We start from the raw sequence: 26,569 nt of genomic DNA on the forward strand, positions 1-26,569 counted from the left end.
ACCGAAGAGTTTTGGGCTGGGTATATCTCTTAGTTGGTACAGAGCTTGCTTGTCCAGCATGCACAAGGGCCAGTGCTCAGTCCCTAGCACTGCATAAAGTGCATGCCTGTAATTCTAGTCTGGGGAAGTGGAGGCCTGAGAATCAGTAGCTCAAGGTTATGCTCATCTGTGTTCCTTACTAGCGAAGGAGTTCCAGACTATCTTGCCTGTAACTTCAGCAGTCAGGAGCCCAGATAGGTAAATCCTGAGACCTCCCTGGCCATCCAGCCTTGCCTAAACAGCCAGTTTTTGCCTCAGGAGAGACACCATCTCAAGTCAGCAAGGTAGAGAATGATAGAGGAAGATAGCCGATGTCATCATTGGCCTCTACATACTTAGCGCACCAGAGTGCTCAAGTCCATGCACCACATACAGATAGAAGCTCAGAATCAGTGTGTGCACAGCTACACAGTGACGCCGAGAAGGAAGGCGACACCAGGGTAGGAGTGGAGGTGCATTCCTGCAGTCTGCTTCCTTGGCAGATTGATAGAGCAAGAGCACCAACAGTGTTTAGCCACAGCAGCCACAGATAAAGTTTTAGACATGTTGGTAGGATGCAGAAGTAAGTGGTAAGATTATAAAGAAAAATACCACAGAAGGCAAGAGAAACATGGTCTTTGGGATGCAATTACAGTTACATTCTCAGTAAATAAATAAATCCACAAGGACTGGAGAGATTGCTCAGTGGCTAAGGACACTTTTTGCTTCTGTAGTGGCCCAAATTTGATTTGTAGCACCAACTTGGTGGCCACAGTCATCTACAACACCAGTGCCAGAGGATTTAATGCCCTCTTCTGACCTCTGTGGGCACCAAGCATGCTTGCGGTACGCACACACATAGGCAAGACACTCGCACATAAAATAAAATGAATAAATTAAACACAAAATGAAACAAACCCTAAAACAATAACAATAAATAAATATGGATTTTTGTTTGTTTTTTGGGGGGTTGTAGGGTTAAGGAGTTGCTAAATTACATCTAACACGGTTTCTAGATTTTTCTTTGTTAATTTTTTAAAGCATTGAGTCTGGATAAATCTGTGGAAATGTTTTGTGCGAATTTGATATCTCAGAAATAAGGTAATTAGAGTTTGCTCATGTGCACTTCTGTGGCTGTATTGACATGGAAGACAAGCTCTGTGTTTCCTGTTACTGTTTACGGTTAGGGAGGGTCTAACATGTAAAATCCAACAGTCTGGATTTTAAAACTTTTTATTCAGCGGACCCTTGTTGTACATCTATTACTACTAGGCACTGTGGTGAAGTGTTGGAGCCCAAGCAGTAAGTGTGTCTGTCCCTGTCTCTGTCCTGGTGAGTGTTGTGACAGTGGTTGTGACAGCAGCTAAGACCCTGAGTGTGATAAGTGCTGTCCTGCATGTGCCATTGCCACGGCCACAGTCTCCTACCCCAAAAGATCGTGTTTGTCTCGCCTTCTGTGGTACTTTATAATTTTATTGTTTACTTTTGTATCCTACCACAGATCTCTAAAACTTTACATACAGCTGCTTTGGCAAAATACAGTGATCCTCCTGTATCAGCTCCCAAGTGCTTGGATTGCAGGCAGGTCCCTCTACTCCGAACCTGGTGTAGCCCTTTTTCTTCTCTGCATGCAACAAGGTGTCACTGTATAGTCCAGGCAGACCTCAAACTTTTTTTTTTTTTTAAGATTTATTTATTTATTTTATGTCTATGAGTACACTGTAACTGTCTTCAGACACACCAGAAGAAGACATCAGATTCCATTACAGATGGTTGTGAGCCTCCATGCAGTTGCTGGGAACTGAACTCAGGACCTCTGGAAGAAGAGTCAGTGCTCGTAACTGCTGAGCCATCTCTCCAGCCAGTGCCATTTGATCTTTACAGTTCTGTTAGGTACTACTATTCTCTTTTACAGGTGAAGGACTCAGGGTTCATTCATTTACTGTGGCCACATCTGATTATGACTCAAATATGTGTACATTTTAATGTTCTTATATTCTAAATGAGCATCAGACAAACATGCTAATATGTTGGGTGAGTAGACTGGACAAGTCACATGAGTCATGAAAACTGGAAGCATGGTATTTGTTGGAAAAAGCTGCAGTGAAGGAAACAGCTACTGTAGACCCAGCTGGTTCTTTTCCTGGGGTTAGGAAAGCCAGATCTTCCAGTTTTCAAAACTGGTTTTAATTGTGTTATATTGACACATACCTTGGCTTAAAACTAGAAAGCTCAATTAATTTTGCCTACCTTCTTACTGTAAAACTTAGTATTAATGTGTAAAAGTGCATAAAGAAAATGTATATAAAGTGAATACCCATGTAAACACTACATACCTGCTGTTACCAGGCCAGATTCTGTACAGATATAAAGGCTTAAAAAAAGACGTAGTCATTGAGTAGTTGTAAGGATCTTTTAGTTTCTGAGTTTAGGGTCTAGGTTTTGAATTTTGGGGGATCTGTCTACCATTAGCTGCTGTGTCACCTATTTAAAAGGGAGCAGGACTAGAAATGCAAGCAGTACCCACCTTTGATACTCGTACATGAACAGGCAAGCATGTAGTGAATCACGTTGACACATATCTCTTTAAAACATTTTAATATTGGGGAAGGTATATACAGATTTTGGTTGAGCTTATTTCTATACAAAGTTCAGTCTGTAGATAGATTCAACAGCAGATTACTTAATTTCAGAGACAGTGCTTGGGCTCTTCAGATCCTTAAGAAAACTATCTTACGTTAGCATTAAATGTTTCACATTATAAATCCAGTGGTATAGACTCAGTTTGGATATCCACTTAGTGGTCAGTGTTTGATTAGCAGTCTTTGAGGTTATAACCAGTTGAGCGCCTCTGATCTTTTCATGTATCCTACCTGTTCCTTCTACCACTTACTCTCTCCTCTCTTCACCAGTGTAGCATACGTTTGTACAAATTCTTTTTGGAGTACTATAGTAGCCTTCTAAAGAATATCTTAGCCCCTGTTTTTCTGAAACAAATAATCTTTTTATTCTTCAACAATCCCATATGTATAGAATGTATCTTGATCAGAGTCAGCTCAATCTCCCTGCCTTCAGCCCCTATCCCTCACGCATTATGTCTGATTAGTGCTGCCTAAATGCACATAGGTTTGGGGGGCATTTGACAGGGTGTCTCAAGGAAATAACTTACCATCCTTCAGCAACCAGTAGCGCCTCAGCTAGAAGTAGAGCTTCATGAGCCCCTCTCCAGCCATGCTTGGTCCTGCGTAAATCATCACAGCTGCTGTGAGTTTATGAACCCAGAGACAGCATTTCCGAGTGTGCCTCCTTTGGCTCTTAAATTCCTCCTGCCTTTTATTCCATAGTTCTCTGAATCTTAAAAGTAATTTATCAGAATCTTAGTGTTATGATTAGTTCTCTTCCACTTCTTCCAAAGCATACACAAACATTCACTCATTCTAAAAATTTCTGTATTGGCTTTAGATTGTAGAAGATCAGAATTGGTAATAGTAAACTGTTACTGGGATATTTGACTGTTGTCTACTTGAATGACCTCATCTTTTTTATATTTTTCCCTCTGTTGGCAAACTTTGCTTTGCTTTTCTCAAAGTGTGCGTGCGTGCGTACGTGCGAGACCAGAAGAGGGTATCAGATCTCCTAGAGCTGAAGTTACAGGCGGTTGTGAGCTGCTCGATATGGGTGTTGGGAGCCAAACCCCAATCCTTTGAAGAGCTGTAAGCATGTTTAGTTAACCTTCGAGGCGTCTCTTGCAGTCCTCCTCCAGTTCTGCCATGCCCTTCTCCCCAGCTCTCTCCTTGTGCCTCTCAGGGCACTGGTTTTCTTTCCAGGTAGTACTTATTTAAGCCCATGATTGTGTTACCAGGCTGTGAAATGTTTGGATCATCTGTGTCTCCCAGGAAGAGAAGCATGGCCATACTGATTGTGACTGGCTATTGCAGGGCTTAATATAATATCATAGCGCTTAATAAATTCAGATCTTTTGACTGAGTTGAAACACTTCCTACTAGGGATGGGGCTTTTGATTAGGGTGTTTTCTTTACCTGGGATGTTTTCCACATCCATCCCTCCCTCATCTGGCATTGGTTTCCTTTTTCCTCAAGAGGTGGTACTGATCAGAACTCAACAGGGTTAAGATTCCTATGCTATGTATCATTCCACCACTTGAAGCTGGCTGTTTGATAAAGAGTTAATTTATTCTTCATTGTTATATTGTATTAGATAATCTTTTAAAGTGCTCCTGTAAGATACTTGCTTATCTCTAAGACTTCCTATCTTTTTGTGTTCCTGAAAAGAAGGCAGCTGCTGAAGTAATTGGGGCAGGAACATTTTCTTAGTGCTTAGATCGTGGTAGCAGCACTCCAGGTTTGCGTTTTCTCATATTAATGATTTCAAGTTGTCTTTTTTTTTTTATTTTATGTATATGAGAACCCTGTAGCTGTCTTCAGACACTACAGAGGAGGGCATCAGGTCCCATTACAGATGGTTGTGAGCCACCGTGTGGTTGCTGGGAATTGAACTCAGGACCTCTGGAAGAGCAGTCAGTGCTCTTAACCACTGAGCCATCTTTCTAGCCCTCAAGTTGTCTTTTTTTTTTTTTTTTAAGTGGTAAACATTTCAAATAGAAATTATGATGAATCTTCTATGTTATTCTCATTTTAGTACAGATACCACTTTATGAGTCCAGTACCACATAACGTTTCTTTGTAAGATCTTTCCTTCCCTCATTCCTCCCTTTTTCACCCTCCAACATGGTCTCATGTAGTCCAGGCTGTTACTGTTTGTAAGAAAGACAGAATAAGTACTTAGTAACAGAAAAAAAAGTACCAGTTTTTCAAAGTACTATAATGAAGTGTTCCAATGGTTTTTAAAGACAGATGAACAATTTATATATATTTGATTTACTTTTACCAATTCCATTACAGCTTTTATCATTAAATTACGTTATTTTGAAGTTCTTTTCTAAAATTTGGCATACTTCCCCCCCATTAATTTATTTATTAATTTTACATCCTCATTGCTGATCCATTCCTGGTCCCCCCTCACACAGACCCTTCCCCCATCTCCTCCTCCTCTGAGAGCATGGTCCACCCTACCCTCCCATATTCCCCCCATCCTGGAGCATCAAATATCTGCAGGATTAGGTGCATCCTCTCCCATGGAGGCCAGATGAAGCAGTCCAGTTAGGGGAACAGATTCCACAGAGAGACCGCAGCTTTAGGGACAACCCCTGCTCCAGTTGTTGGACTCACATGAAATATTTTGAAGTATTTTTTAACAGTACATTAAATAGATCATATGTATGTAAGTTAATTTTCAAATTGAATCTTAACCAGTATCTAGGAGTTTCTTCCAACTTCTGTGTCCATGTATAAGGGTGACTCTGTCTTGACATTTAACAGGGTAAAGTAGTTTCATCTGCTTAATTTAAAACTCTTGTTATTTTGTGGGTTATAAGGTTTATATATGTTTGTTCACTTTGACAAATACAAAACTTTAAATATATGGTTCTAAAGCCAGCCCTTTTCCTACCAATATATAAATATGATTTCTTTTTACAAAATTGACATTTCATTTTTCTACATAATTTTCTTTAAGCTCTGAAATACTATATTCATAGAGATGGGTATTTCCCCTGGAAGTGTCAGTGTCCTCACACATGTGTAACATTTGTGCTCACTTACTACACAGTTTCTATTCTGTACTCAGTGCATGCTTATTAATAACTACTTGAAATCTTACATTTAATGAGGTGGGGTTTTTGTTGTTTGTTTTTTTCTTCTTGTATTTGTGAGTTGTTGAGTCCCTGGCTGCTGCGGGGGTCTCTTGAGACCCTCATAACATTGAACTTCAGGTTGACCTTCTTGTACTACTTCTTGGCATTTCTGGAGAACTGAAGTGGTACCCTTAGATAATTGTCACTGTATGCCATCTGCTATCTTTGAACACACATTGTATTTCCCATCTTTGTGCTTCACTTCTAGGACAGTGGTTAGAGTTTGACATGGTGTATTTGAAAATTCACAGATCAGGGTCCATCCCTGTATTCTTAGTTCCTCACTCAGCCTCACACCAAGAAGTAGTGTTGTGTTCCACTTTAGATAGAATAAAAGCCAACAACAACAAAAATAAAACACAAAAAAACTCCAAAAAACAACATAAAAACAGTAAAACAATAAAAAAAAAAAAACCAACAAAAAAACTAAACCTTAGCACTCTAGGGAAACTGGGAACAGATGGTGTCAGGACCAGAGTTGCTCCCAGAAAGAGCAGGAGGACTTGATTTTCCTAATGGAGGACTGGGAGCCATGTAGAACAGTTCAGGGTGCTTTAACAGTAACTTTCTAGGCATACATTGATTACTTAAGGATCTAGCATTTCTAAAACTCATGGGAATGTTGTTCTTTTGTGATGTTAGATAAAAAAGAGTATCAGTCTCAGATTAGGAGATGTTCTTGTATTTTGGTATACTCTCTGGACAGTAAATGTTTTGTATTAGCTCTGTTGGTTTTCATGAATTCTCACTGGCAACTGTTCAGGTCCACTTGGTCCTTCCTTCCCTAGAGTAGTTGTAGCCTGTAGAGTCTTCCTAGTCCTTTGTAACTAGATCTTGGTTTCAGTTCTTGAGTCTTGTTGATCGATTGCTCTTAGATACAGATCTACACTATCTAGGTCTCAGTCTTGATCTTCAAACATGTAAATCCTCAGTTCCACAGTTTAAGCAAGCATGTCTGAGACCACATTTGTAACTGTAGCCTGCCCTTTCAGACCTGCCTTGTGTTTTGTTATATTTTGTTTTGACTTTTTAAGACAGAGTTTCTTTGTATAGCCTTGACTGTCCTGGAACTCACTCTGTAGACCAGGCTGTCCTTGAACTCAAGAGATATAGCTGCCTGCCTCTGTTTCCCCAGTGTTAATGTTAAAGGCATGCATCACCACTACCCTGCCCAGAGCTCCCTCCTTCTCATGCTAACTTTCCTTTAGCTGATCTTTCTGCCTTAAATTTGCCTTCCATTTACAGTCTCGAGAATGAATTCTGATTGCACTGTTTTAGTTTAAAGTTCTCAACAGCACATCACAACACATGTCATGTACTACTCAGACATAGGAGAATGAGCTTTCTTGTCAGTTCAGCTCTCCGGTCTTTCTCCCATTTGGTTTGTAATTGGTCTAAAGGATGATGAAACTGCCTAGAATTAGGATCTAGAGTTGGCAGGAAGCCCTTCAGATTTGGTGATCTGAGTAGTGTGTTTGCCAGCTGGAGCTTAGAACAAAGAAACCAAACAAACTCTTGGCAGATTCTGAAATACAGCTTTTTGCTTCTTTAGAAATTATGATTCTAGTCAGTTGATGCAGACTTAGAAGTGTGTGCAAAACTAATACAGCAACCATGAATCGCAGTCACTTTTGATGCTAATTATTGAATGTGTGACCTATTCTTTAGTACACTTTAATAAATTGACCTTTGGAACTGGGAAGACCTTTTTCCTTGAGATAATTTAGTCTAATTTCCTGATCTTATAAGTAGGAAAGCTAAGATATTAACCAATTTGGGTGCTGGTCTTATTTCTGGGCTAGCTCATTTTCTGTATATATTGTATAGTTAATAGAGAATACTAGAAGCAGAGTCACTATGTTTAGTAGACTAATGTCCTGTTCCCTAGTTTCCTACAAGCCTAAACAGTTTTAGAATGGGACTGATGGTGGTTTAACAAAGGCCTTTATGCGGATTTATAAGTTTATAGCATGAAAACTTAAGTTCACACTTAAATTTATTTGCATAGCAGTAGATGAGCATTGTAAAACAGTAGGAAAAGACTAGCAGCAAGAGTAAATCTCCCTAACTCAGAGTCTTCATTGTAGGGATTCTTCCAGAGAATGTCCACCCTCCGCTAAAGGATCCAGTTCATACTCAATAATCATCATTTTCATATTTTCATAAACAAAACCTTTAAAACAATAGTCCGACTAGAAGCAAATATTTGAAACTTTAACAGTGGAATGTGAATGTAGTATAAGATATGTTGCCAGTTTATTATGAGTAGAAAAAGAAAAAAAAGGATAAAACATCTGATGAGAAATACTACCCACAGCCCCTTTATGTCAGGCTGATCAATGGACCTTTTCCATATCCTTTCAACACCCTCTCTACTTTGGCTTAAACAAAATTAGATTTTTGACAATACCCAAGCTCTTCTGTAAACTGTTTTCCTTTGCCCAACAATGTAAACTACGTGATCATCACCACCTTGTGGAGAACCACATGCTTTCATAGGTAGTAACCAAGTAAAGTACCAGTTATCAGATCACTTACAGTGTGGACTGATGGGGAAGGGATTGAGAAGTCAGTGAAGCATCGCTACTAGTTAACAAAGTGGATCCAGAAAAAAACAGTTTAGAGCTATGCAAGCAGTTCTCATTGTCAGTGTCAGCTGGGATTGCAGACTGGCAGTTATGGAACTGTGGATGTTTAGTACATCTTCTCCTCACTGTCAGTGTTGCACATGGATGGAGGAGGCTTTGTGCAGTTTCCTCCCTTCCTTCCTCCCGCTCCCTCCCCTCCCCTCTCCTCCCCCCTCTGCCCCCCAAGCCTGTCTGTCTGTCTGTCTGTCTGTCTGTCTGTCTGTCTTTCTGTGTTTCAAAATCTGGTTAGTTTTTGTTAAAAAAAAAAAAAAAACAAAAAACAGTTTTGTTTCCAGGCAAGTCTCATTAAAAGAAAGTTTTGCTGCTCATGATTGGAAGGTTGAAACAAAAGCTGGTGGAGTTGGCAGTTTTTATCTATGGGAATGAACACAGAGGTCCTTTCTCTCTCGTCCTTATTCATTTGGGAGGAAAGTCAATCTAGTTGCTTTGAATTTAGGGAAGCAGGCTTTCTTTATAGCAGTTCATTTTCTAAAGTGGCATAATCTTCAATTAAAGTTGCTCTGGGAAAAGAGAAATAGGCCTGTGGCACCTTGATGTGCATAGTCTTGTGATGCTGCTGATAACCATGTAACAGAGACAGAGCGTACTGGTGAAAGACAGTTGCAGTACTAGGTGATGAAGGAAGATCTGAATACGCCATGCCACCGTCACTTCACCACGCTGAAAGAAAACTTTTTAGAAAGAAATGCATATTAGGCATAATAATACATTTATTAAAAGTAATGTTAAGAGAGACTATGTTACTTTAAACTACCAAGAGCAATTAACCCAAATACAAAGGAAATTTGTTTTTAAATTTGTAATGTTTAACTTTCAGGTCATCTTATTATTTCCATGAGAGATTAATGGTAGGAGATAAAGTTCAGCTACCCTGTGGTCTGGCTAGGATCTACACTGAAACTTACATTGATTGTTTATGGTTCTAGGGGGATTGGGGCCTTGAGATTTTTGTTTTAATTTTTTTTAGATGCATGTTTATGATATGCGTAACAAAAGCCTTTTTCTGTATGAACGTGAAGTTAGAGGAAGTGATTCTGACATAAAACTGAAACTGAATAGACTAGTATTGCTTGTGACTTTAAACCTATAAGAGGTCTAAATCCTTTTCGGGAACATGTATTTACAGATACTGAGTTCAGAGGTATTTTACCTTTTCTTGCTGAATGCAACATGAAAAATGCTCTTAAATGTCCACTTGGATAATTTAAAACTGTTGCAACTTTTATTCTTGTCTGTTTGATGTTAAGCATAAAGTTGCTGAATTTGCTAGCTTTAACTTGTTTCTGCTGTGTTAAGTGTAGAGTGGCATCTGTCCAAATTAAGTTAAAACAAAGGGAGTTCCTGTGTGTGTGGTTTCCTAGTTCTTAAAAACAAACAACCCTTTCATAGTTATTAACTGGTTTCCAGAATATTTTTAATATTAGCAGTGTAAGTCTTGGTGTTTTATTGTGCTGAATTGTTTCCAGAATGCTTTCTTTCACTTTATTAAAAACATTTTTTTCTTTTAAAGGTAACGCTTTGTTTTCTTTTCCTTTATCAGAGCACAGCAATGGAGGAAACAGCTATATGGGAACAGCACACAGTGACGCTTCACAGGGTGAGTGTCTGCGGCAGTAAATAATCTGGGTTATAATTCAGGATACTGGCAGCTTTGAAAACAATAGAGGAAAGCCAGATGTCAGGAAGCCAAAAGAAAGGGGAAATTTTTTCTATATTCGTTTGTTTAAAATTAGATTTATAATAAATTCTTCATTAAGGTCAGAAGTGAGCGTGATTACTTTTTCACATATCCTTTGGTTATTTCTTGTATATTTGTTATTTTTAATCTCTGAAAATTAAGTGGTTCTTTTGCTTAGAATTTTGAATGATCAGATAAAAGATTATATATTACATTATAAACTGTATATTCATATTTGTATGCTTGGGACTTAATAATAAGTTATATTCCTACTAAAATCTTGAAAGAGGGCTTAGGACATGGCTCAGTTGATGGAATGCTTGGTTGTAGCATGCAGGAAACCCCCTTCTAGCCCCAGAATCACATGACACTCTCATCTGTGAAAACCTGGCAGTCAGAGGTTCGAAATTATCCTTAGCTACTTAGCAGGTTGGTATGTATATTGGGAAGAGAGCACATTCTTGAAAGACAACTGTTCATTTGAAGCATGTACAACATAAACATGGCAGACAGTCAGGTCAGATAATTAAAAAACCTAGTGGAAATAAGAGCTTTGAAATAATACTGGTCTTTTGCTTTTCTGGGGAAGAAATGGGGAAGAAACCCAACCTGTGTTATAAACCATAGTGTTTATGTATTTAAAGTTAGGCTAGGAGCTGGAGACAAGGCTCAGTAGGAAATAGTGCCTGTTCTTCAAAAAGACTCAAGTTTAGTTCATGTACCATGTTTGGTTGCTCACAACTGTCTGTATGTAACTCCATCTCCAAAGGATCTGATAATCTCTTCTAGCCTCTGCAGGAACCCTCACACACACACAAACGAAAGCCGTAAGGCATTAGCTGTGTGTGCTGTAGCACAGCTCAGCCTGTTTTACAGAACAGGTTGCAAGATGGCCAGGGCTATGTAGAAAACCTTGTCTCAAAAAAATAAAATTAATTAAAATACTATTGGGCTAATGACACCAAGTCATGCTTTATCTGTTAAGTATGGCTCCTTAAATTTGCCTTTTTTCTTCTTTTAAGCAAAGCTGACTACTGATGGCTCTCCTACTTAAATGGTGTATGACTCACATACGGTTATTTCTGAGCAATTGACAAGTGGATGTGGGAAAATTATGTTCCTGAACACTTACTCCTGATTATTTCATGAGGATTTGAATCTACACATTGTGATAGTTAATTATTCAAATGAAGTTTTCATGCAGTTTTTCTGTCTCACTAAAGAAAAATCATTTCAATAATATGTAACTTAACTTTTTTTTTTCTTTTCTTTTTTTTTTTTCCGGAGCTGGGGACCGAACCCATGGCCTTGCGCTTGCTAGGCAAGCGCTCTACTACTGAGCTAAATCCCCAACCCCGTATCTTAACTTTTAATTCGTAAAGCTGAAATAACTTTCAGTTGTTTTCATTGTGCTTAATAGGTAGCGTCTGCATCAGGTCTCTCTCTATGAGATATAAAATAGCTTTATACCTTATGTCTTTGATTGCTTGATTGTCATGTATTGGGTTGGTAGCATTTTATGTATTACGTTTATTTTTCTTAATACCGTTATCTTTTTTGATATTGAGAAATATAATTTTTATTGGTATAATTTATGTAACAGTAAATTTATGTTCATCTAGTATATAGTTCTCAGTTTTGACATAGTTACATAACTAATATCCCACTTAAAATGCAGAATGACTCTATAACCTTAAAACTTTCCTTCAAATCTCTTTGTGGTCAATTCTGCCCCCTTATTGAGCCACTGATCTCTCGTTTTAAACTTTGACCTTTTCTGGACTGCTTAGATAAATGCATTTGAGACTTCTCTATAATGTTGTTTATGTTGATATCTAATTACTGCTTATTGCTAAATTCCACTCCACTGTATGAGTGTATAATAGTTAATTCATGGTACATTTAGGTTGTTTACAGTTTTTGTTGAGTATGAATAAATCCACGTTAATATATAGTTTTGTATGAACATAACTTTTCATGGGTAAATAGAAACAGAATGGCAGTGGGTTTTTTGCTAGTTGTTAATTGTATAGAGCAATTATATGACTGGATATGCCTTCTCACCAGCAATGTATGAGTCAGTCTTCTCCACAATTCTTGATATTATTGGTTTTAATTGTTGGGTTTAGCTATTCTAATAGATGTCTAGTAGTATCTCATTTTGACTCCTTTAGTTTGTATTTCTCTGTATATTAATGCTGAGCACCTTGTAATGATCAGTCTTTGTTGCCGAGTTGTCTGGATTTGGAATCATCCAGACAACATGAAGCATATCTGTGGATAGGTTTAACTGAGGAGAGAAGACCCTCCCCATGGATAGTATTATTTCTATAGTCTTGTGGAGTACATGGTCTCCCTCTACTTCCTGACTGAAAAGACTACTGGCTGCATTATACTCTGATCACCATGCAATTCCTACTATGCTAGACTGTATCCTTTCTTATGCCATCGACTAAAATAACTCAATCCTCCTTCTAGTAAGGTGATTCTTGTCAGATATTTTGCCACAATGATAGATAACTAGTGCACACTTCATTCTCTATTCTTAAGTGTCCCAGTGATTCTGGGGGTTGAACCCAGAGTCTGTCTGTATAGTAGGAAATGGTGACTGCTGAACCACATAGCCAGTCATATTGAATATGTTTGATGTGCTTGTCATCTGCATTTTTTTTGTTTGTTTTTTTGATTAATGTTTCTGTACTTTCCTTTCTATTTCTGTGACAAACACCATGACCAAAAACAACTTGGGAGGAAACAACTGATAACACACAGTTCATCTGGTACTCTGAGGCAGAAACCTAGAACCTGCAACAGGGACCTCAGAGGAATGCTGCTTACTAGCTTGCTCCCCGTGACTTGTTCAACTTGCTTGTTGTAGTTGCTGTCGAGACAGAGTTTCAGTAACCCTGAAACTCGCTTTGTAGTGCAGCCTGACCTCAAACTCAGAGAGATCCACCTGCCTCTGCCTTTAGAGTGCTGAAATTAAAGGTGCGTGCAACCACTATCAACTTGCTTGGTCCAGGTCAGACCTCTCTAGAGCTGGGTACTCCCACCTTCAGCTAGTAATCAAGAGAATGCTCCACAGACTGCCTAGGCCACTATCAGATATGACTTGAAAGTATTTTTTGATTACATAGATGGCCATTTTGCTTACTTGGTCTTCGGTACACAGAGGTTGGAGTTTAAGAGTTCTTTATGTGTTCTCGACACAGATCAAGTATTGCTCTACTCCTCCTGGCTGGTAGCTGTTCTGGCCAGTATTTTTGTTTTTATCAGTTATGGTTTTTTGGTTTTGAATTTCAGAAACCTTTGCCAACCCTGAAGTAAAAGGCAGTTTTTTATGTAGATGTCTGAACATTTTGAGCAACCATTTTGTAGAAAAGATTACATTTTCTCCATTTAGTTGCCTTTTTACATTTAGCAAACATGAAATGACCATGCATTTGTGCATCCATGTTTTTTCCTCCCTAGTCTTTCTATTGAGCTGTGTGCTTGCTTTTTACCAGTTGCCTTTGCCTTGATTGTTACAGCTCTTTCCATTTTCATTGGTCACACTCAGGATCATTCAAGTTAGGGACTCTTGTGACAAGCTACATCACCTTCTCTTTTATACTAAGTATAAAGTTATACTTATGATAACTTAGCAAAGGATGGTTTTACTGGTTGCCAATTTCACCATTACAAGTACTTGATTTTGTAAGATCATTGTTAACATGTGTGTGTGTGTGTGTGTGTGTGTGTGTGTGTGTGTGTGTGTGTGTGTGTGTAAAATAACAAAGATGTCATGAATTTGAGAGGGTTGGGGTGTCATAGGAGGAGTTGTAGGGGGAGAGGGAAGCATGGAAATGATGTCAAGAGAGTACTCAAGTATGATAATCTAAAACAATTAAATGTTTCAATTAAAAGTGTCTAAATAAGTAAAAATATACACAAAATGGTTAAATGTACAAATTCAGTTACTGATTTTGTATGAAGCTAAATGTTATAGGACATAGAAGTTTGAAAACCCCGAAAAATCTTTTAAATGTAAATAATAAACGATTAAGATAGCTATTTATTGAAATGCCTATTAATCTCATCATAAATTATATAGTTAAAATCAAATTATAGGCCTGCAAATCAGGTGCTGTCAAACCAACTACTATGATCCTTTTATATTTTAATTCAAAAATATTAAGATTTTTAAATAATAAGATTTAGTAATTTCAATTTTCCAAATGTTCTTGAAAAGAATTATCAACCTTATCTTTTAGTTTTAAAAAATGCAGTGTTGGGGGTTGGGGATTTAGCTCAGTGGTAGAGCGCTTGCCTAGGAAGCGCAAGGCCCTGGGTTCGGTCCCCAGCTCCGAAAAAAAAAAAAAAATGCAGTGTTTTGTTTATTTGAGGGACTAGTCATCTATGGTATGACCTTTGATGATAGGACCCTCCATGGGCAAACATTTTTTGGTCCATTGAAAAGAATGAACAGAAGCTGGGCTTGGTGACAGAGGCAGACTGACCTTAAGCAAGTTCCACTACAGCCAGGGCTTTGTTACATGAGAAACCCTTACTGGAACACCCCCACCCCCAACCCCACTCCCTCAAGAAAAGAATGAAGGAAGGACAAAGTATCACCTTTCCTTGTTCATTGGCTCTTAGTGTTTTCATAGCATCTTAACTGATTTCAATGTTCAACAACAAGTTACCAATATTTATTCAAGAAGATGGGTTGTGCTCCAAGTAGCAGATATTAACAACTTGCAGTTCATTCCCAGGAACAATTTAGAGCTCTGAGCCATCCTCTAGTAAAACATTCCCAGCAGCCTGCCCAGAATTTACTGCTGTTGCATCCTGGGTAGTAACTAATTGCATTTGTTGTTGTAGGAACTTTAAACTTCACTGCTGCAAACTTCTAAGAGTGCTGTGAAAGGCCGGAGTGCTGACATTGAGTTGGATAGACTTTGGTCTGGTTCTTTTGGATGTGTAATGTTTGTTTATTTTCAAGGTCTTTTTTTAGTAATAAAGTTTACAAAACAAAAACAATTTTAAAGGGGGACAGGTTTTTCCTGCAGGGAAGGAGGTGAAAAAGTGCTGAGGTGGAGGCAATTCAGTGCTGTGCTCCCAGCTCAACACTTAACACCTTTTGGAAACCGAAGAGCTGTGAATTTGACTTACCCCTCTTATCTGTTTGCCTCTCATGAACCCTGCAGGGGAACTGGTATCTCCTAAAGCTCAGGACTAAGTCAGAAACTGAGTGCAGCTCCTACTGGCCACCACACATCCAGATTTACATGAGGAATGCCTGCCTAGATTGTTGAAATGACACATGAAAACCAGGCTCTGTTTCCTTAACATTTAGAATTTCGCTTTATTTTCTTTGAGCTAATAAGACACAGATATGTAGTATTTCCTCATTACCAAATTACTAACAATAAAGAAAATAGTATTTGATTAATATAATGTCTTAGTTAGGGTTTTACTGCTGTGTACAGACACCATGACCAAAACAGACAACTCTTGTAAGGACAACATTTAATTGGGTCTGGCTTACAGGTTCAGAGGTTCAATCCATTATCATCAAGGCAGGACATGGCAGTGTCCAGTCAGGCACGGTGCAGAGCAGCTGAGAGTTGTCCATCTTCATCTTCAGCTGAGAGGGGTCTCATTTCTAGGAAGCTTGGATGAGGGTCTTAAAGCCTAGACCCACAGTGACACACCTACTCTAACAAAGCCACATCCACTCCAACAGGGCCACACCTCCTGATAGTCCTACCCCCTGGGCTAAGAATATACAAACCATCACATACAACCATTGTGGAAAGTAGTTTAGAGATTTCTCCAGAAATTAAAAATAAAACTACCAAATGGCATATCTGTTTCACTCTGGGGCATATACCTAGATACCTAAGGAACTCCACTTTGTACTCTACTATGAGATAGGTGTTCTCCCTGTCTATTGCTGCTTTTTTCACTCTAGCAGAGACTGGAATCAGCCTAGTTTTTTAATCATCAGAAGAACTGATAATGAAAATTTGGTATATATTTTTTCAATAAAATTGAATATCCTTCAACTCTAATAAAGAAAAATGAAGTTAATAAAATTGGAGGAAAATGAATAGACTTAGGATGTATAATATTAAGTGAGATCACAATCTCTCATGTCCCCTCCCACTTGTTTCTTTCTCTCTGAGTTTTTCAAGACAAGGTTTCTTTGTGTATCCCTGTCTGTTTTGGACCTGGCTCTGTAGACCAGGCTGGCCTCAAACTCAACAGAATCCACCTGCCTCTGCCTCCTAAGTACTGGAATTAAAGGTGTGTGGATAGTGTGACCTTAGTCCAAATGCTCAACAGTGGGGAGAGGGAACCTGAGGATCCCACCTCCAGTAGTTAGACATGCCCCAGCGGAGGCTTGGGATACCAACCCACCTTCAAAAGTTTTGACCCAAAGTCATTACTGTCCAAAAGAAATACAAGGACAAAGAAGGAACAGAGACTGCAGGAATGGCTGGCCAGTAGCCAGCCCAACTTGGGATTCATTCCGTGGGTGGGAACCAAGGCTCAACACTATTACTGATGCTATGTATTGCTTGTGGACAGGAGCCTAGCATGGCTGTCCTCTGAGAGGCTCTACCAGCAGCTGACTTAGACAGATGCATTGGATAGAGCAATGGAAGAATTCTATGGAAGAATTAGGGGAAGGACCGAAGGGTTCTCAAGGAGATGGCAACCCCATACGAAAACCAACAGCATCAACTAACCTGGACCTCTGGGAGCTCCCAGAAACTTAGCCACCAACCAAGAGCATACACAGGCTGGTCTGATGCCCCCGCCCCATGCCTCTTCATCTCCCACCCTAACACATATGTAGCAGAGGACTGCCTTATCTGGTCTTAGTGGGAGAGGATGTACCTAATCCTGTAGAGTCTTGATGCCCGGGGAAGGGAGATGTCCTGTGTGTGCAAGTGTGCATTTGTGTGTGTGTGTGTGTGTGTGTGTGTGTGTGTGTGTGTGTGTGCGCGCGCGCGCGCGCGCGCATGTGCGTGCATTCGTGTACCCTTTCACAGCCAAAGGAGAGGGAGGATGGAGAACTTGGAGAGGGAAGAATGGTATAGGAGCAACATTTAGAATGTAAATAAATAAAATAATTAATTAAAAAAGTCATGTACTGTTGCCACCAACACCTGGATCTCATTTTCTCTCCTATGTGGAATCTAGCCAGTCATATATGTAAAAAGATGCGTTCATCTCTGTGCAATATAACATGAAGGAATGTTCTTTTAAGTAGCTCTTTTTTCCTCTAAAAGACTTTAGTAAGTTTTTTGTTTCGTTTTAAGTTTGTATGAGTACATGCTATGTGAGTGAGTGTGCATGCCTGTGGAGTCCAGAAGAACGTGTAGATTTTCTGGAGCTAGAGTTGCAGGCTTTGTGAGCTGATAAGCCTGGTTTCTGGGACTGAACTTAGTTCCCTGCAAAAGCAGCAGGAGTCATCTCTCTAGTTTCTCTTAAAGGTTCTTAAAAGATAGCTTTTTCAAAGCAAGTTGCAAGACTTTTGCCAAAGATTATTTCAGTTGACTTTGAGGCTGCAAAAGCATAGTGTCTTTTAGAGACCGCACCTCCTCCTTTCTTTTTTGGTATTCTAAGTTGCACCAGAATAAAATGTGGAGAACAAGGGCTACAAACTTTTCTCTGAAAATCTAGGTAGCAATTAATATATGGCTTATAGGCAATAAATCTTTATTATGGCTATATGCTACTACTCTGTAGCTGTATTGCAAAAGCAATCATAGTAGGTAAAGGTATGAATGTGGCTATGCTTTAATACAACCATATTTATCAAAGCAGACAATTGGATGGGCTGCAGAAACAGTTTAGGTAGTAAAATGCCTGCTGACATAGAAGCTTGAGATCCTGAGTTTGACAGTCCTGGGTAGAAAAGCAGAAGAGTTGGCATGTGTTTATAATCTCAGCACTGGGCAGTGAATACAAGCTGGGCTCTCTGGACACGAGTCTAGTTCAATGAGCACTCTCAGGCCAGTGAGAAACCTTGTCTCAGAAGTGAAGAATGGATTCAGGCCACCTCCTGAGGAAGGACACCAAGGTTGATATCTAACCTCCCTATGGGCACACAGATGCATGTGTATACTTGCATATACAATATAAAACAATAAATGGCAACCCGGACAAATTTGAACTTCAGATCATAGTTTGCTGACATTGACCTAGAGCAGAAGCTTTCCAGGTATTGTAAAGAAAGAAGAATCAGATAGGTTGTCCTTTTTACTGAAGATTCTGATTCTTTTGGCTTAGGGTCTAGGACCACCATTTTTAAAATTGCACCAATTTGAGATGCTCTATACTTGTAAGAAATTCTGACACAGGAGTGAAAATGTTTCTTACTACATAATGATGGTGGAGATGATATGATAGTAACTGAAGGAATAGAGCACACACGGAATGATAAATCCACAAGAAAGCCCTGTGGCTTACAACTTAGCTTTACTCTTTACTGTCAAACATAATATGAGATGGCACTTGTCCTTTCATTTGTGTTCTGTAAGGAAACGTGGGTTATCTCAGCACACTAAAGTCATTGAAATCCAGTTCCTTTTTGCTTTGTTGTGTTGACTTTTTGACAGGACTTTGTCATGTACCTCAGTTTTCCCTTGAACTTAATATGTAGGCCAGACTCAAACTTCAAACTCGAAGAAATCCTAGTGTCTCAGCCTCCCAAGTACTTGAGTCTGGTTCATTCTTTAGTTCTATTTACTCGGTGTTCAGTCTACATGAAGTGCTCTCAAAGAGCCTGCAATTGTATTAAAGGAAGAAACAAGTCAGACTTGATTATTTGCATGTATTCTGGTCTTTGCACTCAGAGGTGGTCCACAGTGACAACCTCTTCAAGGTAGGAAGTCTTAGTTTTATATTTCCTTAGTTACATTATACCTAATAAAATGTAATGGGCATATGAGATCAATAATGGTCCACAAAGCCACTCCTAAGAGATCAGCAGTACTACCCAATAACCCTATTATACAATCCACATACAGAAGATAAAACAATTTTAGTTTTCATAATATCCAGTTTAACTCAATCAAAATATCAATTTAACATGTAATAAGAATTTTAAAATTATATACATTTCTTCATGCTGTTATAAAATGTGCGTGTTTTACAATTTGAGCATATTTCAGGTAGGATCAACCACATTTAAAGTGCTCATAGTCATATAAAGACCATCATACTTTGAGCAAGTACATTCTGTAGCTCAAGGTGCTGCCTTAACTAACATGTAAGGAGGTTGGAGTCCATGCTGCCTTCCATCATAACAGCCTGCTTTGTTGTCAGCGCTTTTTCCTTAGAAACTGCATGAATAAAGTGAGCACTCAAAATGACCTAGGTGTGTGTTTCTTTCTTTTTCTTTTCTTTTTTTTTCCGGAGGTGAGGACCGAACCCAGGGCCTTGCGCTTGCTAGGCAAGCGCTCTACCACTGAGCTAAATTCCCACCCCGTTTCTTTTTTCATACTGAAGTATTATGATAAAATTTTAGAAGGTGAAATTACAGGGGCTGGAGAGATGGCTCAGTGGTTAAGAGCACTGGCTGTTCTTCCAAAGGTCCTGAGTTCAATTCCCAGTAGCCACATGGTGGGTGACAACCATCTATATTGTGATCTGATGCCCTCTTCTGGCACACAGGTGTACATGCAGATAGGGCACTCATACATTAGATAGATATATGGATGGATGGATGGATGGATGGATGGATGGATGGATGGATGGAGAAATTACATAACCAAAGAAATTAGGAGGGGTCTATAGGTGAGCTGGTAAGTCTTTAAGGAAATGGTTGAATAAGAGGGAAACTTGGGGATGAGAGTGCCAATACAATACAGGGGCTATGGATCATCTTTAATAGATGGTGCTGGGAGAGGTGTTTAGCTGCATGTAAAGTGATGAACTAGGACTTCTTGGTACACCCCATGTTCAAAATTAACTCATGAATCATAGGCCCAAGTGTTGCTAGAATCATAGAACTTCAAGAAGAAACTACAAGAGTAGATATTGACATTACATTAGGAAGTGCTTTATTAAATATGTCAGAAGCCCAAAACAAAAGAGAAAACAGGTAAATTGGGCCTAATGAAAATTGGAAACGTTGGTGTTTGAAAGGACATCATCAAAAAAGTGAGACCATAAGACAGAAGAACAACCTTTGTAAAGTCTGGTTAGCTACACTCTTACAACTCAGTGGTACAAAGATGTAACTCAGATGAGAAGCGAGCAAAGAGCTGACTAGACAGTTTTCAGTGATCCATAAGTGAGCAGTAAGACAGAGATGCTCAGCATCATTGGTCATCAAGAAAATGCACCGTGAAAGCCCAGTGAACTCTCCTTCATAACTGTTAGTGTGGCTGCAAGAACAGGTAGTAGAAAGTGTTGATGAGGATATAGATAAATTGATACTCTCCTACATTACTGATATTAATATAAAATGATGCAGCCATTGTATAAAACAATTTAAGAAAGCCTCAGAACTGAACTATATAGCTACCATGTGACCCAACAATTCCACTTCTAGAAAGATACCTAATAGTAAAAACAGATATTCACTTAATATATAACTTGTGAATGTTCACAGCAACTTTATTTATAGTAGCCAGAGTAGAAATAACACAAATACCCATTTGCTAATTAATGATCACTAAGGTGTGCTATATCTATATAATAGTGTATTTAGCAATTAAAAGTATTGATATACTTTTAGAACTTACTTTGCTCTGTTAAGACATAATATATTTATACATGGCATAGTGACTGTCACAGCCCTCACTTCATTCGCATGCCCTTGAGCAGTGTACAATATACTGTCAATGTGAGACTTGATAGCCCTATTCTCACATAAACACAGCACAATAAAGGCATTTATGCTAGTGAGTCAAAATTGGTCTGTTGGGAGCCCATTGTTATTATGTACTTTATTATTAACTATAAGGTTATTTTTATTATTTAAATAACTTTGTGTGTGTGCACATATGTATCAGATGTCAATACCAGGTGTTATCCTTAATTGTTGTCAGTATGGGAACTCAGTCCTTAAACCCAAACTCACTGAACAGTTTTTTTATGAAATTCAAATCAGCAGCACAGAGATTAAGACAAGACATGCTAACCCTCAGAGATGACCTTAAACTTCTGACCCACCTGCCTCCACTGGGCTTACAGTACTGGGCTTACATTTTTGTACAATTATACCTGGCTTAAACAAGTTTTAAAATCACTCTAACCCAATGCAACCCAAAGATAGACTAATTTGATACTTAAATGCTGACAAATGATGGTAAAGTATTTGGTTTCTGTGATTGCAGTGTATATCTGTAAGAGCAGAAAGTTTTATGTACAGTAACACACTTGTAGTAACACCCTGAATCTGAACTGAGGTGTATCAGCCATTGTCATCTCCTGGGCAGAAGCAAGGCTGCAGTGCAGTCTTCACACTTGGAAATAGTTGGAATTTTTTTTTCTGTACTGCGTCATTGAGTCAGTTATAGAAATTTTAGTTCTTTTAGAAGTTTGTAACATTACAATTTATTTAGTTGAAATATTAAAAAGATTGATAATTTGGTGCATTTCCTACGCATGCAGTATTATGTAGGACATTAGTGTGTTGTAGTGTGGAGATTTCCTTTTGAGATTTGTAGAAAAACTGAAGGAAGTTAAAATACCTAACACTTGATTTTTAAAGTGCCCATTGTATTGTGTAAAATGACAGGTGGTTTATGAATTAAGTCTGTCCTTTGAGAACTGCGTGTCAGTGTTAGTGATGATCACACTGAGCTCTGCTTGTCCCTTTAGGACCCCACCTGATAATAAAAAATCATTCAGAATCTTATTACTCAGTTTTAAAATTAATTTAGTTCTTATGGAATATTACGCAGTGGACAGTTTTAGTAGTTGTTCTATCTGGTGTATAGTTCACTGGAACATGCATTCTCATAGAATAGACTGATGATTGTAACGTGTAACCATCGAGTGAATGCGAGTCACAGATGCAATAGGCTCACAATTTATAGTTTGTACATTATTTATGCTGGCAAGCAATTTTGTTGTCCTTAATACAACTATTTTACTGTAATTGCTGTTTTTAGGCTCCTGGGTTTGGATTTGGAATTGCAATATCTGGTGGAAGAGATAATCCTCATTTTCAGAGTGGGGAAACCTCCATAGTGATTTCTGATGTGCTAAAAGGAGGGCCAGCTGAAGGACAGCTACAGTAAGTGTGTGGTTCATCTGTCTTGTGTCACGTCTCCTATTCCTCCCCATACTCACTGTTTTTGTCCTTAGTCATGGATCTATTTTGTTAGTGATTCTAGATTATTTACACCCAGCTTGTGCTGTACTTACTTACTATTTCCCCTCAACTGACTATACACTCACTTAAGAAGTCTTATCAGTGGTGCAAGGAGGCTAGGTAACTGTAACGGTAAGGAGAGTGACGAGGAACTTGTAATAGTTGGGTGGAACTAGCTTTTGAGGGCCTCTCACACGAAGTCTGCCCTTTCTATATACTGAGGAGATTAGTGCAATACACATGAAAAGAAGGGCAGGACAGGAAAAGTGAGACGAGAATCAGAAGGATCCAAGACAAGGTTTAAAAGGAGAAAGACTTAATATTTAATGACAGTGTCTCTGTTAGTCGGGTGGCTTGGTTTCATCTAGTGTTCTAATCCAGCTAGCTACCAGCGATCTGTTTGTTTGTTAGAGTGCCTGTTTTATTCAGGTGGTTGGGGAAACACTTTCTTTTCCTTTTCTTTTTTTTTTGCCCCAGAACCGAGGACCAAACCCAGGGCCTTGCGTTTGCTAGGCAAGCACTCTACCACTGAGCTAAATCCCCAACCCCAACACTGTCCTTTTCAAAAGGAAAAGGAACTGCTCTCGTGGGGTTAGTTACCTGCTAAATGCTTGTGTGAAGGACCTGACAGTGAAAGCTAATGCTGTTTTGTCATTGTTCTAAAGATAAGCAGAGACAGAGACAATTAGCCTGTCACTCAACGAAGACTTTAGAAAGGTCTTGTGTGCTTTAACATGTTTTTCTGGTGTCCTTTCCTCTATTTTCAGGGAAAATGACCGAGTCGCAATGGTTAACGGAGTTTCAATGGATAATGTTGAACATGCTTTTGCTGTTCAGCAGCTAAGGAAAAGTGGGAAAAACGCAAAAATTGTGAGTATCTTTTATATTCAATGGTGTAGACATACCGAGTACTCTTGATACTTGTTTGATATTTGATTCCCTCCTCTCCCTCTTCGAAACTCCCCTCCTTTGTTTTCAGGAAGGGTCTCTCTGGGTTGTCTGTCCTGGAGCTCTGTGTAGATCAGGATGGTCTACATTCACACAGATCCTTCTGTTTCTGTTTCTGTTTCTGATTCTGTTTTTTTGAATTCTTTTTTTTTTTCCACCAAAAGACCCACTCTGGCTCATCTGGACAGTAGGAAGCAGCAATGTTTAGTGTTGAGTCAGCCTTAGAAGATATTTAGCCATGAAAGAAATATAATTTGGAAGAAAGCAGTAAGACGAGATTATTAGGCATTATCAGGCAGAGCAGATTTGAAGTAATTCGGGAGGGATTAAGGATTAAAGCTATACATCACACAGGATGATAACCGACAAGGACCTCGTGGAAGTGGGTGTCATTGAGAACACACCCCAATGGTGAGGTTTAATTCACATACAGAGCTGATCCACTTGATCTCTGTGAGCACAAGAAAGAAGTGTTAAACAATTGAGACACATCGAAGGATTTTAGAATCGGGTTGGTCTAGAAGGACCCTGACTAAAGCAGGCCGAGAGACCAAGACCTCAAGTGACAAGAAAACCTGAGTTAGGCAGTTTCACTGAGAGGGAGGGACAAGATGAAGACGAAGGACTGCTGAACAGCAGCAAGGGTGCTGCCAGCAGAACTAATGACTCAAGCGATAGATGGCCTAATCAATGAAAAGGAGCTTTTATTATGTCAGACATGTAGCAGATGAGAAGAAACCATCAGAAAGTCATTTATATGTGACTACAGTGAAACCCTGAGAAAACAGAAGCAGATGAAGAAATCAGAAGTGAGCAAAATATTTGAGTGGCTAAAAGTGTCAGAAGAAAACAAGTTTCCCCAACAAGTATTCTCCAAGAAGCTCTCGTAGGCTCCCAAGAGACCCAGTGTACCAGCGTGAGGCAGCCAGGTGGCTTCCAGAATTATAGAACTGCCCTTCAGAAGATGCATATAGATCTGGAACTTAGAAACAAAGAAATGAGTGGACAGGGAACACTGAAAATGAATGTAAGCTGAGCTTGTACTCACGCAGACATTATAAATTGGACCAACAGAGAAACACAAGGCAGAGTGTGTTGGGCAAGTATGCTGAGCTCAGGCGCTTCCTCCAAGTTGTGCGTTAGTTTGTGATAAATAAATGTATCACTTAGCAGTCTGTTGGGACAATTATAGATCTTGATAATGATGCACTATCAAATTTTAATTAAGGAATGTGGTCAGGCTTATGAGTTTGTTGTGGTTTTGGTTACAAAGTGTTCATAAGATATGTGATATGTTTAGAGTGTAGTTCTAATCTTTTGTTCTACACACAACAAGTATTAATTCCCTGTAAGTTTGTGATTCTTATTACCTGGAAAATTGTTATAAATTCTGGAAGGATGTATTAAATTTACTGTTTAGCCAGATCTGTTTATTAAGAAATTAGAAAACAGCCGTTTTGGAAATGTATCAGTGTGACTACTATATTATCTCCTTTGTATTTGCATAAGTTAATATTAGTCAAGGGAACGTATGTTTCTCTTATGAATGGAGAGTACTTGTTCAGTTTATCATCTCTTTTTATTGGTAGACCATCCGAAGAAAGAAGAAAGTTCAGATTCCTGTAAGTCACCCAGACCCTGACCCAGTGTCTGATAATGAAGATGATAGCTATGACGAGGACGTGCATGATCCAAGAAGTGGCCGAGGTGCCCTAGCTAACAGAAGGGGCGAGAAGAGCTGGGCAAGGGATAGAAGCGCAAGCAGGGACCGGAGCCTGTCCCCTCGCTCAGACAGGCGATCGGTGGCCTCCAGTCAGCCCGCCAAACCCACCAAGGTCACATTGGTGAAGTCTCGGAAAAATGAAGGTATTACTGACTCTCATTATTCTCATGTGAGACTTTTATAGTAGTCTAATAAAAAATATAATGACCATATTATATTTTATTCCGTTTCTCTTTCTAGTCTTGTTCTCTTGCTAAGAGTCAAATCCTGGTAAGGCAGACATTGAGACATTTTGGAACATTTTCTCAAATTATTTTGTTGGATCAAACTTCTAGTTGAATTTTGGTTTTATTGGAACAGGAACAGCCAAATTCAAATTATGCCAGCAAGAAATGCCTCACTAGCACTCAGTTGAAATGCTGTGTTCTTTACTGTTAGGATTGATAGTAGTATGACCACGGAAATAAATCTGAGGGCTTACTGGAAGGGGAGAAATGGGCTAATTTGTAAATGGCAGACTGACGTTCTTAAATTGGGTTCTTTAGCTGCTCTCTTGCCTCACCGAGTCGTTAGTTTTTTTTTTTTTTTTTTGGTTCTTTTTTTTTGGAGCTGGGGACCAACCCAGGGCCTTGCGCTTCCCCTAGGTAAGCGCTCTACCACTGAGCTAAATCCCAGCCCAGTCGTTAGCTTTTTTAAATGGCTCTTTTCATCCCTCTGCCTTGTGGTTATGTAGGACTTACGACTTTGGCTTTAAAAATGGTGAAGAAAGTGTTTTGAAGGTGAACTTTGGTCTAACCTGCTCACTGTCCTGTCACTGACATTCCTTGCCCACTCCAGGGGCAGCCTGCTCTTGGCTGTACTCCTTTCCTCACGCTTGCACGTCACTTCTGCTCGCTAGTGCCTGCCTCCCAGCCCAGAGCCATTCTCAGATTATCCAAGTCTCCGTAGTACCGTTGGAAGCTGACCTGTTAGAATATTACTTTCTTTGGACTGTTGTTATTCTCATCTTTATGAGGTCCCCACTTCTTTTCATTTCCATCCTTCTACCCTTTAATGCTGTGATTTCTGTCTAAGAGCATTGCCTGCACTCACTGCACTGTCTTGTGTAGACGGTCTCATGTGTCCCTGGGACCTCCCTGCACTGCTAATATCACCACGTACTTCTCTAGTCCACATCAGTGCACTCTGTGTGCCCAGCTTAGACATACTCAGCTGTCCATAGGGAGTCCCCAGAATCAGCCACACCTCAAGGAAATCACAGTTTATTCTTGGTTTTTTTTCCTTTGTGTTTCAAATGAGTATTTTTTTCAACTATATTCCTGTCAGTTCAGTATCTCAGTCAGGTAAGTATAGAAGATGCAGTGCTTTTCCTTGACATCTCTTGTTTCTATGATGGATGTGTCCTAACTCCCAACATACCACCTTATCTGTCTTTCTTCTGTCTTTCTCCACTGCT

At 39.2% G+C, this 26,569-nt stretch overlaps 1 protein-coding gene across 2 annotated transcripts in view; it reads left to right on the plus strand.

Moving 5' to 3' along the window:
- The window catches only part of Tjp1 (tight junction protein 1), a 233,189-nt gene that overhangs the window by 162,000 nt on the left and 44,620 nt on the right, over positions 1 to 26,569 (plus strand). For both annotated transcript variants that reach the window (XM_032893462.1, XM_032893463.1), the window contains exons 3-6: positions 9,980 to 10,036; positions 22,240 to 22,364; positions 23,210 to 23,312; positions 24,980 to 25,256. In XM_032893462.1, the coding sequence (XP_032749353.1) occupies positions 9,980 to 10,036; positions 22,240 to 22,364; positions 23,210 to 23,312; positions 24,980 to 25,256 (562 nt within the window). The remainder of the gene's footprint in view (positions 1 to 9,979; positions 10,037 to 22,239; positions 22,365 to 23,209; positions 23,313 to 24,979; positions 25,257 to 26,569) is intronic.

This window comes from Rattus rattus, chromosome 2, assembly GCF_011064425.1.
Source record: "Rattus rattus isolate New Zealand chromosome 2, Rrattus_CSIRO_v1, whole genome shotgun sequence".
Lineage (NCBI taxonomy): Eukaryota > Metazoa > Chordata > Mammalia > Rodentia > Muridae > Rattus > Rattus rattus.